The sequence below is a fragment of the Carlito syrichta genome, unplaced genomic scaffold, assembly GCF_000164805.1.
Source record: "Carlito syrichta isolate Samal-C Ts95f unplaced genomic scaffold, Tarsius_syrichta-2.0.1 Scaffold103472, whole genome shotgun sequence".
Taxonomy (NCBI): Eukaryota; Metazoa; Chordata; class Mammalia; order Primates; family Tarsiidae; genus Carlito; species Carlito syrichta.
This window is the reverse complement of record NW_007047568.1, coordinates 251,488-265,039: the sequence shown is the minus strand read 5'-3', so window position 1 is coordinate 265,039 and position 13,552 is coordinate 251,488. Positions and strand designations below refer to the sequence as shown.

The 13,552-nt window shown below is 46.2% G+C and overlaps 1 protein-coding gene across 1 annotated transcript in view; it reads right to left on the bottom strand.

The window, feature by feature from the left end:
- Positions 1–9,219: 9,219 nt before the first annotated feature.
- The window catches only part of GPR143 (G protein-coupled receptor 143), a 46,938-nt gene continuing 42,605 nt past the window's right edge, over positions 9,220–13,552 (bottom strand). Inside the window, exon 9 of the mRNA XM_008065604.1 lies at positions 9,220–9,633. Coding sequence (XP_008063795.1) covers positions 9,539–9,633 — 95 coding nt within the window. The 3' untranslated portion in view covers positions 9,220–9,538. The remainder of the gene's footprint in view (positions 9,634–13,552) is intronic.

The following is a 13,552-nucleotide window of genomic DNA, read 5'->3' as shown; positions in this document are numbered from 1 at the left end:
TCATAATCTGACACTGGCTTGATTTTTAAATTAGCATTGGGGAAGAGTCCGAAAGATAGGACCTTTTTTTCCATTGGTTTTTCTGTGGCCATAGGAAAGGCTGGGGAAGTTGGCCAGGCCCACAGGTGCTGCGAAGTTGCCCAGCAGTGAACAGTGAGCAGGGTTCAACCTGGTGTGTGTTCCAGCAATGAGACAGGTTGTTATTCAGAGGGTGGCATCCATCTGCAGAGCTGAAAATCAGCCATCAAGGTAAGGCCACGGCTTTCTGCTGGACTGCTGCAAAAGCTAGGGTACATTGATCATTCTCAGACAATTAATTGGCCTCTGCTTGGGTATGTGAATTATTCAAACCCCAAAACACCAGAAGCACTCTTTTTCCAAGATGTGGGTTTTACTCGAGCTGTTTCCGTAACACTTAGCAAAGAAGGCCAAAGTTCTATGGATTCCCCATGCCCATCTTCAAAGAGAGCAGCCGTCCCTGGATAAGGTGATAGTTTCTGCCCCACGGATTCATTGAGTTTAGGGTACAGTTTTTGGGGTCCAGATGAACATCATTTTACTCCCCCCAAAAGGAAAATGCATAATCTCTACAGATCATCAGCTGTCAAAGGTCAGCCCCTTGTCGGGACACAGCTTGTGTTTGACCAACCAGAAACGACTGTAGGTTGGTGATGGTCTCATGTATCATAAGGGACTCACTAGACAATCTTCATGTGATATCGGGAGCCAGGGTCTCACCTCTCACCCAAGTGTCAGCTGCAGCCTCTTAAGGAACGTGAACCATGTCAGAATTGTGAGGTCGGAGCCCAGGGCTGTGAGGCCTTCACAGTCTCCATTCCTGTGTACAAGAGAACCTTTAGGAAGACGGAGGGAGACTGTCTGCACCCCTGGCTTCCCAGCCTACCCCGAGAGGAACTTCCTGCGGGCCACAAGGGGACCAAGTGTGAGAAGGCAGCCCGCACCCCTCCAGCCCATCCCCATTCTCCGCAAAACAAGGGGTCTCCAGTCACTTCTGGGACCTCCGGCTTTTGTACATCGTGATTGTCCTTTCTTCTGCTGGAAACTTTGTAGATTTCATCTTTGTAATTGAGGGGTGGCCTGTGTGAAATGTTATTGTTCAGTGGTGTTTATAGCTGTTAAAACATGGTAAGGAATGCTTGAGTCTTAGTGACCAATCTTGACCTTGAAAGTAGATGTAACATGACAGTCCTTCCTGGAATCTTTGGTTGGGTTCGAAGTGACCAAGGGTCATGTCCAGAACATACCTGGGAAAGGGATACTGCCCCACAGGGGACCAAAAGGGCCGGACATTACAGGGTGAAACCCTCTGACCCCTCATGACATCATAGGACTTGACTTTTGTCTTTCTAAAAACTAGATCATGGAGCCAAGTGAAGTGCACTTTGTCAATTGTAAGGGTCTGCTTTGTTCCTTGTTACTTTTCTCTTTTTTAACCTTCTGTTCACCATTTTTAAAGAAAAAAATTGTGTTTCTTGTCAAATGCAGAAATATTCCTTCGCCACTCACTGAAGTTATGAATTCTGGCTTCTGCAGTTTTTATTGTCTGTGTCAGACGTGCAGCCAGATGTGGTTCTCTGTCCGCATTTTCCAGATTCTGTTTAGACAGCATCGACCCTCTTCACCTATACTCACCTCACGCTCTTTGGAAAAAAAGAATCACTTTGTGTGTTGTAGCTCATTTGTTTCAAGAGAGATCAACAGATCATATTCAGTGTCTTGAATAAATCGCTCTATTTTGATATTAGAGAACTTGGTGGTTGTGCTTTTTTCATCTCACTCGGCGACTCTTGGGCCCCTGTTGACACCAATAACTGAAGACAGAACTTGATGTTTTCTCCAGGAGAAAGGAACTCGGGTGCCATTTCTCAGGCCTGCCCTGTTAGATGGGGGAAGAGGGACTGAGCGCAGCAGCCACAGCAGCCCAGCTGTTCTGACAGGTACTTATACACGGGGAGCGAGGCTTCAGTGGGCTTCCTTTATTTTTCTCCAGACTGGCTGTTTGAAGAAGTTAAGGCAAATGAATTTTCTCTCGTCAGAAGGTTGGTTCACAGGGAGTTTGTGTTCACAGATTAGCCCTGAATGATTTGAAGGTTACCGGATGGGGTGACTGAACATTTACGTCTGCACCATGCAAACTAACATGTGGCAAACACTGACTGACATTTGCTCTGGGCCAGACTCTGCCATGTGTTTTCATTTATGCCACTTTAGTTAATTGGTGGGTATTATCTAATGTAATTAGTTAATGGACATGGCTGTTCCTGTTCTATGAAGGAGGTGGTAGATTCAGAGGCCAAGAGGCAAGCACACTCTGAGTCTAAGGTTTCACTGTGCAGGTGAGTCACGGAGAAAGTAATGGTATCATTTCCCTCTAATCCTGCTGATTCTGCACTAGGATAAAGCAGAGGGCTGGGGGCCATCCCTACTTCCTCTGGGTTCAAGGTTTTTGTGGATAATTCCCTGGGAAGAATCCAAGCGTGCCTGTGGCCTTCACTGTTGACCCACACTCCTGGAGGGTCCAGATCCCAAATTCAGGTCTTGAATATCCCATCTTCCGGTGTTACGTGGCATAAAGCCTACTCACTTTTGTATTTTTCTAACCCCTGCCAAGTAGAGCAAGTGTGTTCCCAGGTGGTGGATCTGGGGAAAGCTCCTGGAAGAAACTTGTGGAAACATGGTGGCAGGCCACAAAACACATGAAAGAGCTCCTCAGGATAAATGCATATGGGATGTGCAGCTTTGCTGGCTTCCATCACAATGCTGGTGACATATTAATAACTTTCAATGGGTTCTTTATGGTGTAGAGGAACCTTGATTGGGACCCACGATTGCCCAAGTTCTTCAGTCTTTAGATAGATGGGACCCTTCACTACAGTGATTCTGAAATATTTTCCTTTGTGCATTGAGGATCCCGCTTAATTTAGGGGTCCCCAACTCCCAGTACCAGTGTCTGTTAGGAATCGGGCCACACAGCAGGAGGTGAGCAGTGGTTAAGCAAGTGAAGCTTCATCTATATTTACAGCCGCTTCCCATTGTTCGCATTACCGCCTGAGCTCTGCCTTCTGTCAGTTCAGAGGTGGCATTAGATTCTCATAGGAGCGTGAATCCTGTTGTGAACTGCGCATGCAAGGCATCCAGGTTGTGCACTCCTTATGAGAAACTAATGCCTGGTAACCTGAGGTGGAGCTGAGAGAATGATGCTGCATGTTTCATTATATGTCACAGTGTAACAATAATAGAAATAAAAGCACAATAAATGTAATGTACTTGAGTCATCCCCAAACCACCCCCCACCCCACCCCCCAGTCTGTGGAGAAATTCTTTCACAAAACCAGTCCCTGATGCCAAAAAGTTTTGGGATCTACGCAACTCACTGAACAGAGATCTCTTTTTTTCTAGTCTCTCCCACCTGAATGGTCTTCCAAAAGGATGATTGAGAATGTTCTTCATGTGCATAGAAAGTTCTATGCACCTGTGGAAGCTGGCTGCTGCTACTGAGGGAAATTGGGAAGTCACTTGTGCAGTGCAAGAAAAGGGTAGGAGGGGGTGGGGAACAAATTTATGCCCCGAAAATACACTTGGAGTTCAGCCGAACATTTTTTTCCAGTCTGGGTCCTTTGTCTCTGAAGTGTCTCATCTGGAGCACAGTAAGAAAGGCAAGAGGACATTGGTCCATCTGGAGAATAACAGGGAGACAGCAGGACAGGAAGAGAGGATGTCATTTATAGATTAAACTTTAGCTAGAATCTCTGGAGAATGGGAACTTTGGCTAGCAATAGAGTTATCCTCAAGCTAAAGGGGCTTAGTTAGAGACACTCCACAGAACATTCCACTTTATACAATGGCACAATTGCAGATGGTGCTAAAGGTGGTATCCTACCCTGAAATGGGGAAAACGAGTAGGCTACTAAAAAACTTTTTAGCCTGGGCAACATAGCAAGACCCTGTCTCTACAAAAAAATTTTTTAAAATTTAACTGGGCAAGGTGCTACATACCTGTAGTTCCAGCTACCTGGAGGCCAAGGCAAGAGTGTCGCTTAGGCCCAGGAGTTCAAGACCAGCCTGGGCAACACAGCAAGACCCCATTTCTCCCAGGAAAAAAAAAATTAGCAGGGCATGGTGGGGCATGCCTGTAGTCCCAATTACTTGGAAGGCTGGGACAGGAAGATTGCTCGAGCCCAGAAGTTCGAGGTTGCAGTGAGCTATGATAGAACCACTGCACTCTGGCCTGGGTGACAGACCAAGATCCCATTTCAGAGAGAAAAAAAAAAGTTTTTATGGTGGGATTGATATACTGGCCAGTAAATTCAAGTCAAGTGGAAGCCGCCTGATGGGATCAGTCTCTTCCCACCCAAACTACACTCCCAGCTATACCCACAGGCTAACCCAAACTCCTGACTATGGATCCCAGTTCCCTGTCCCCTCTTCAAGAGCTTGCCTCCCAGCATTATGCTTGCTTTCTCTCCACTGATCGCTCCCCTTAGTGCCCAGTGTGCACTAGTGTCTGCTGACTTTAAAACAATAAAACAAGCCACCTTTGAATGTGGATCCTCTGTGACAACAAGCCTTACGGGGAAGTTGCTCAGAACTGAGGCCAGCCATTACTATCTCATGTGTTCATGTGTTTGCTCAGTTATTGTCTCCTCATTCCCTAGGCTGACTGCATACACACCACCTCTTTCTATCCCCAGTGCCTGGCCCAGGGCCTGGCAGGTAGCCATGAGAAGCGTCTGCTCACTCACAGCTCACTCCAGTCAAAGCTGCACGTGGCATGGGCACCAACCAATGATGCGTGGTGCCCTGTCTGGGAGGAATCATCCCAGCTGGATAGTTGGGGCCCTGGGTTCTTATTTGCGAGCTTCAGGATCTAACTCAGGCTAATGTAAGCCCAAAAGGGTGAATAAAATGGCTGCTGGGAAGCTCTGGGGATATGCAAAACCAAACTCAGGGACCCGCAGACAGGAACAGCCACAATCAAGCTGTGGGATTGATTGGACCAGTAAGGATGATACGGATGGCAATGGGTGCTGCCCACACCCTGAGACTGGATGCTAGACTGGCCCTCGACAAGGTACACTCAGTGCTGCTACCTAAAACAGATCTGCCTGGTGCCACAACGCTGCCAGAGCTCTCTAGAAGTGCTTCTCTGCAGCCCACCCCCTAGAGCAAGAGTTGCTAACTTGGGAGACATGCTGATTGGCTCTGCCAGGTCATGGTCTTTGCTCTAGCTGCAAGGGAGGATGGAAAAGCCAGCACTGGCCTCTTGGTGCTTCTAGAATTGGGGAGTGGGCCTATACCTCATCAGGTAGGAGGGATCCTCAAATAGAGGAGGGCTCTAATGCTGGGGTCAGACAGGATGTCACTACTGAGATGAAGAATGTACATGCCCCTAGAAAATCTAAAATTCAGCTGAATGTGGTGGCTCATGCCTGTAATCCTAGCACTTTGGGAGACTGAGGCAGGAGGATTATTTGAGCCCAGGAGTTCAAGACCAGATTGGGCAACATAGTGAGACCTCGTCTCTACAAAAAATTTAGCGTGGTGTGTTGCTTCATGTCTGTAGTTCCAGCTACTCAGGAGGCTGAGGTAGAAGGATCACCTGAGCCCAGTAGGTCGATCCTGCAATGAACCATGATCTCCAGCCTGGGCAACTGAGTGAGACCCAACTCAAAAAAAAGAACATCTAAAATTCTTTCTCATCTCCTTGACATCTTTGGTCAGAGTGTGGTCTTGCCCAGGCCCACTCTTAGGAAGGTGCAGCAGCAGTTACCCAGAGAGCCAGGCTAGCTCTGAGTGGGCACCACCTCCCGATGTGCTCAGAATCCACCTGCAGCTCTATAACTCCCGAATTGCAAGTTCAGAAACTTCCTGGATAGCTTTTCTAGAAAAAAATGGAGTCCTAATCTTAATAGAGAAGTCACAAGGCAGAGCTGTTCGCAGAGTTCTGAGAAAATAGTGTATGTTGCTTTTCTATATGAGGGAGGGCCCCCCAAAATTATTTATAAAAAATTGTATATTCTTAAATTTAGTCACTTTCAAAGTACTTTGCATTTAGTGCAATACACCTTTGAAGAGTTTTTTTCATCCAGGGAAACAAAAAATGTCACTTAGGGGTCCCCCTCATATACACATTGGGTGGACTGCAATCCCAGTGCATGCTGCAACATCTTTGAAAAAAAATTATACACACACACACTACACACAAGGAAGCCTCACAAAGTTCATGGAAAACATACATTATGAAAAAACTGCATAGATTTCTTTTTTTTTTTTTGAGTTGGAGTCTCACTCTGTCACCCAGACTGGAGTGCAGTGGCTGCTCCCGGCCACTGCAGCCTTGACCTGCTGGGCTCCGGCAATCCTTCTGCTTCAGCCTTCCAAGTAGCTGGAACTCCAGGCGCGTGCTACCACGCCCAGTTCATTTTTTATTTATTGTAGAGATGAGGTCTTGCCAAGTTGCCCAGGTGGGTCTCGAACCTGCGGGCTCAGGCAATGCACTCACCTCAGCCTCCCAAAGGCGCGGGATTACAGGCTGAGCCACTGAGCCCGGCTTGCATGGATTTCAAAATAAATTTGTGCTAACCTGTTACATGTCTGAACAGGATCTAGTTTGAGGCATTAAAAAGTATATGATGTCAGTTTGCTAAAATTGAAGCAAGATCAAACATCAAATTTATGGTGAAGTTTGGGTGGAAGAATGGTAAAATTAATGATGCTTTATGAAAAGTTTGTGGGGACAATGACACAAATGTATCAGCAGTTTACAAATGGATAACTTGTTTAAAAAAAAAAGATGAGATGATATTAAAGATGAAGCCCCCAGTTATAGACCATCCACATTAATTTGTGAGGAAAAAAATTATTTTGTTTGTGCCCCAATTGAAGAGGACCAAAAATTAACAGCACAAACATAGTCAACACCATGGGCATCTCGATTGGTTCATCTCAAACAATTCTGACTGAAAAATTAAAGTTGAGCAAACTTTCCACTTAATGGGTGCCAAAACCATTGTGCCCAGATCTGCTTCAGACAAGAGCAGAACTGTCAATGGAAATTTTCAACAAGTGGGATCAAGATTCTGAAGTGTTTCTCTGAAGAATTCTTATAAGAGATGAAACATGGCTTTACCAGTACAATCCTGAAGACAAAGCACAATCAAACCAATGGCTACAAAGAGGTGGAAGTGGTCCAGTCAAAGCAAGAGTAGACCAGTCAAGAGCAAAGGTCATGGCAACAGTGTTTAAGAATGCAAGAGGCATTTTGCTTACTGACTTTCTGGGGGAGGGGGGAACAATAGCTTCTGCTTATTATGATTTAGCAGAAAAACGCCCAGAAAAGTGTCACCAGAGAGTTCTCCTCCACCATGAGAATGCTCCTGCTTATTCCTCTCATTGAACAAGGACAATTTTGTGACAGGTTCAATGGCAAATCATCAGGTGTCTACCTTGCAGTCCTGATATAGCGCCTTATTTTTGTTTCTCAGTCTTAAAAATATCTTTAAAGGGCACCCTTTTTAAAAATTTCTTTTTTTTTTTTGAGTTGGAGTCTCACTCTGTTACCCAGACTGGAGTGCAACGGCTGGGGCCACTGCAGCCTCGACCTGCTGGGCTCCGGCGATCCTTCTGCCTCAGCCTTCCAAGTAGCTGGAACTACAGGTGCATGCTACCATGCCCAGCTAATTTTTGGTTTATTACAGAGATGAGGTCTCACCAAGTTGCCCAGGCAGGTCTCAAACCTGTGGAATTAGGCAATCCACTCACCTCAGCCTCCCAAAGTGCTGGAATTACAGGCTGAGCCACCGAGCTCAGTCAGGCACCCCTTTTTTAATGTATAAAAGACTGTATTGATATGGCAAAATTTCCTGGACCCTCAGTTCATATACAAAAGTGTCTTGAACTTAATAGAGTTAATGTTGAGAAATAGTTTACATATTTTATTTTTATCTTTCAATTATGTTTTTCTACATGAAGTCTCCTCGTGTACACACACACACACACATTTTTTTTTTGAGTTAGAGTCTCACTCTGTCACCAGGCTGAAGTGCAGTGGCACGCTCATGGCCACCACAGCCTCAACCTGCTGGGCTCAGCCTTTCACCTCAGTCTTCCAAGTAGGTAGAACCACAGGCATGTGCCACCATGCCCGGCTGATTTTTTTTCATTTATTGTAGAGATGAGGTCTTACCATGTTGCCCAGGCTGGTCTCAAACCCCCGAGCTCAGGTAATCCTCTTGCCTCTGCCTCCCAAAGTGCTGGGATTATAAGTGTGAGCCACCATGCCTGGCTTCTCGTACATATTTCTTAACTGATAGAAAGATGAGGACACAAACAATGATCTGCTCTCGTCAGGTTCCAAGTACTCCTTAGACTATGCCATTGCTCAACACAATATGGGGACCAAAGGCTAAATTCCTGATCAAAGCCATGCCTCTCTGCCCACCGTTGTTCTGCTGATTGTCTACCTTGTTGCTGTTTGGCATCATCACTAACCTTAGTTATGAGTATTTGCTCTAGATACTCTATTTTCACTAACCATTTTCTATGTGTAGAAGTGTTTAGATATACAAATAGCACTGTGTTCCAGTTGCCTGCAATATCCAGTACAGTCCCATGCTGCACGTGTGTATCCTAGGAGCAATAGGCTATACCCTCTAGCCAGGGTGTATAGTAGGCTGTGCCATCAAGGTGTATATAAGTGCATTCTACGACATTCACACAATGGCAAAATCACCTAATGACACCTAATGAGCTTCAGAAAAGGGTGACGATCTACCAAGAAAGCACGTGTGATGCTACGGGGGTCCCCAACAAACAAACAAACACACACACACACACAAGCACTGTGAGCTGTGGGGGAACCGCACACAGAGCTTCCTCCCACAGTCTCCCCATTGTTAAGCAAACATAACTGTGTATCGACAGGGGGTGCAAAAAATATATATACACACTTCAAGTATGATGTTTGTTCAAAGGATGGCATTAATCAAATGAATGCTAGCATCACCATGCTACAGGCAGGACAGTCAAAGCAAATGGCAGAAGCACAGTTGAGTGAACATCATACTACACATTGTTACCGTAATCCAATTCAACTTCAAAAAGTACTACATAGATAACATCTCTTAAGAAGTGTATATTTTTTTGGCACCCCTGTATGTTCTTTTGCTAAAGGTGTTCAGACAGAGTCAAAGGCAGCTGGGGGCTCCATCAGTTACTTTATTTAACTACTTTCTCAAGGACATGAGTCTTGTACTTACATTACAGCCAGCCTCGAAACAGTCCTAGTGGCAACTAAGAGTCTAGGAAGTGGTCTAGAAGGAATTCTTCCACTCCAGTGCATGCTAATAGATCATTCTTTCTACCATAAAGAACCCTCAGAAAGGCAACCCCATATGGTAGTGAGAGCGAGGTTTGCGGGGCTGCACTTTGGCAACACAGTGACAGGAAGGCGAGAACACACTTGCAAAGAAAGAAACGTAGAGTTGGGTATGCAGGTCTGGACCTCAGCACATCGCCTTCATAAGTCTCCATGGGTTTGGGGAGCAGAGTCCCCGTCATTTTTGTTGCGGAATTCACTTGCAGTGTGGATTTCAATTGTGCTGGCATCAGAACCTGCAGAGAGAAAGAGAAAAGACTAAAACAGTGCCTGTGTCCTGGAAGGCTTGTCAGTGGCTTCAGAAAATGCTGTCAGTACTTAGCACACTGAGTTTTTCATGTAACACCTTTGGTCAAAGCCCTAGCATTCATCTCATCTGTGAAAAAGAAAGAAAGGCGGGGCATAGTGGCTCACACCTATAATCCCAGCACTTTGGGAGACTGAGGTAACAAGATTCCTTGAGCCCAAGAGTTTAAGACCAACCTGGGCAACATAGTGAGACCCCATCTCTACAAAAAATAAAAAATATAGCTGAATGTGGTGGTGTAAGCCTGTAGTCCCAGCTACTCAGGATACTGAGGCTGGAAGATTGTCAGAGCCCAGGAAGTCGAGACTGCAGTGAGCTATGATATGCCACTGCACTTGAGCCTGGGCGACAGAGTGAGAGACCCTGACTCAAAAACAAAAACATTAGCTGGCCATGGTGGCACGGTTATTTAAAATGGGTTACCGGTTTTACTTTGAGCTTCCTAGATGGGAATTAAAGAGGAAACTGGTAGTTACAAGAGACTTTTTTTTGAGTCAGAGTCTCACTCTGTCGCCCAGTCTGAAGTGCGGTGGCACGATCACAACTCACTGCAGCCTCAACCTCCTGTACTCAGGAGATCCTTCTGCCTCAGCGTCCCCAGTAGCTGGGGCTCCAGGCATGGGCCACCATGCCTGGCTAATTTTTTTTTTTTTTTTTTTTTTTAGAAACAGGGTCTTTCTATGTTGCCCAAGCTTGTCTCAGGCTCTTGGGCTCAAGCAATCCTTCCGCCTCAACCTCTCAAAACACTGGGATCACAGACGCAAGCCACCATGCCCTGCCTATTTGTGTTTTGCATTCTCTGTCTCTGCCACTAGAATAAAGTCTCAGTGGACAAGGAATTTGTCTATTTTAGTGACTCCAGTATCACTAATTCCTCAAACTATACCTGGTAGGTAGAAGGTGCCCAATAAACACATTGGGTGGATCAATACAGTCAGGTAAATACCTTGGTAGTAATTGGATACAGCGCTAGTGCCTTGGAGCACTAATTAAGACTGATGAGGATAAAGAACAGGAATGGGCACAATTTTAAGAGACTCACGCAGAGTTTGGGAGGATACTTCAGGGAAAACAAGTGAGTTAAAATTATATGGAAAAGAGCAGGTAATAAACTGTGGCAATAGGAGAGATGTGCCTGGGAAGGGTGGAGGAGCCTGAGCTTCAGAAAAGGGTGACGATCTACCAAGAAAGCACGTGTGATGCTACGGGGGTCCCCAACAAACAAACACACACACACACACACACACAAGCACTGTGAGCTGTGGGGGAACCGCACACAGAGCTTCCTCCCAGGGTTGGATTGAGATGAGTCTGGGGGAATCTATGTGATAGGCTCCTTGAAGAGAGGGTAAGGCTGGCTGGGCACGGTGGCTCACGCCTGGAGTCCTAGCACTTTGGGAGTCCAAGGAGAGAGGATTGCTTGACACCAGGGGGTCGAGACCAGCCTAGGCAAGATAGCAAGACTTCATCTCTACAAAAAAAAAATTGTTTTTAAAGAGAGGCAATTGAGAGGAGGGGTAGGTCGGATTGTCTGGTCAGGGACTGCACAGCCAGGTCCTGAGGAGAGAACCTGGGCAGGTGGTGAAGATGGCGGAGGGCACCATTTTGTTGGAGTCATGAACCTCAACAGCCATATCGGCTGGGAAAACTTCTAAAGAACCCTCCCAGTTCCGGAGCAGCATTCCTGCTGGAGGGGGCTGGTGATACTTCAAAAGACTTGATTCCAACAGGGTCAACCACTGTTTATGAGGACATCCTGGATTCATGGGAACTCATGTGTGATTTCTGTGATTCTTTTCAAAAAGACTCTTGGCTGGGCTGTCACATGGTGGCTTGTGATCAAGGTCTGGTCTGAAGACACTCCCCCCCATGACCTCACACTTTGGGAGGTACTCTGGGTCTTGTGGCTTTGAAGACTTTCTGGTCCTTTCATCCTCCCCCTGGGGCTCCACGGAGGAGAATATTCATGCATAACAACTTTCTAGAAGCAAATCCCACTGGAAGGGAGCTGCCCAAGCCCAACCCGTACCTATGCTTGGCTAGATGGGGGTTTGCAGTTGCGGGCTTCCCAACAGGCTGGAATTTCCATGGGCTTTCTCCACTGGTCTTAGCGGTCTCCATGGAAACAGTATTCTTGCTGAGCAAGTCTCTGAGAAGACAATTCAACAAGTCTGGTGGAGGATGGCAACTAACTCCCTATTGGTGCAAAGATGGAACAGTGTCCCTGTAGGAAATGCATGCCCAGTGACCTCATGATGCCCAAGGACCAACTCCCTTCCTAGTGTCCCTTTAATGAGCCTCACAAGAGTCCAGGTAGGTTTTTGAGATTCTTTGAGCATACTGTAGATCTGAGATTTGTATGTTCAGTCATGTACTGCATAACAACGTTTAGGTCAACAATAGACCACATATGCAATGGTGGTCCATAAGATTATAATACCATGTCTTTACAGTAACTTTTCTATGTATAGTAACAAAAATACCACTGTGTTCCAATTGCCTACAGTATTCAGTACAGTCCCATACTGTGCAGGTTTGTAGTCTGGGAGCCATAGGCTGAACCATCTAACTGAGTTGTGATGCAGGTTCTACTATCTAATCGAGATGTGATGTAGGTTTCTGTAAGTCACGCTAGGATGTTTGTACAATGACAAAATGGCCTAATGATGCATTTCTAAAACATATCCCCATTGTCAAGTGACACATGACAGTAGTTTGGATATTTCTTGTGCCCTCAGCTGCCTTTCTCATATCCCTTGAAAACCCTGAAGCCCTGGAACTGAAACCCCAACCAGCAGGCACTGAGCATGAATCACAGAACATGACACCTGGGCCCTGCTCCACTTCAAGGTGTTAAATTTGATCTGGTCAATGCGACAAAATCCAAGGCCTGGGGTACATTCTCTTGCACACTCTCCTAGCAACCACCGTTGATGGGGCTACCAGGTGTTACCTTTGGGGGAGGGAAAGTAACAGCAGAGCATTGTGAGGGGAAAGCTGATCCCCCAGAGCCCAAGCTGAGACTACCTGAGCTGGTTGGGTTGTGCAGGGAAGTGGAATAATGTCCAATTCTCAGACAGTGTCTCGTGTGCTACTTGGAGGATAAGCTGCTGAGAAAAATCTACATATGCATGCTACTGGGTGAGGAGCCTACAAGTGAGAGCTCGTTGGTCTAACACGGCTTTCAAGGGAAGCCATTGTGCAGGTGATGGTGGGGAGGGGAGAAGTCCATGCTAATATGATGGTTTCTCAGTAGCAGTGAAAAGACACAGCAGTGAAAGCAGCCTCTGAGCTCCCAAGGTTCCTGTTTGAAGGGTGATTCACCAAAAAGAGAGACAACCTTCAGAGAGGTGCCTGCCTTTCCTACCTTCCTCAATAGAGGAAACCTTCCATGTTTACCTCTACAGCTCATGACCTTGTGGAAACAAGCCCCAACCAGTCAAAAGTGACCCACTCAGTGTCACTCACTTTTTGCTGTCAGTATATGAATGAATCAACAGGGACCCTCTCAAACTGTGAGGGGTAATAGGAGTGGGAGGGGGAAGCACTGGGGCTTTGGGTGTTTGCTCTCTTGAAGGAAATGTTCTGAGAGAATATTCATTTAACTTTGAAAAGCTTTTTAATTTTTGAAATTCTATATCTCAACAGGCATCCATTGCAGTAGGTTATTAAAAATCCAGGTATAAAGCTGAGCTCGGTGGCTCAGCCTGTAATCCCGCGCCTTTGAAAGACTGAGGTGAGTGGATTGCCCGCGAGTTCGAGACCCACCTGGGCAGGCGAGACCTCATCTCTACAATAAATCAAAAAATCAGCAGGGCGTGGTAGCGCGCGCCTGTAATTCCAGCTAC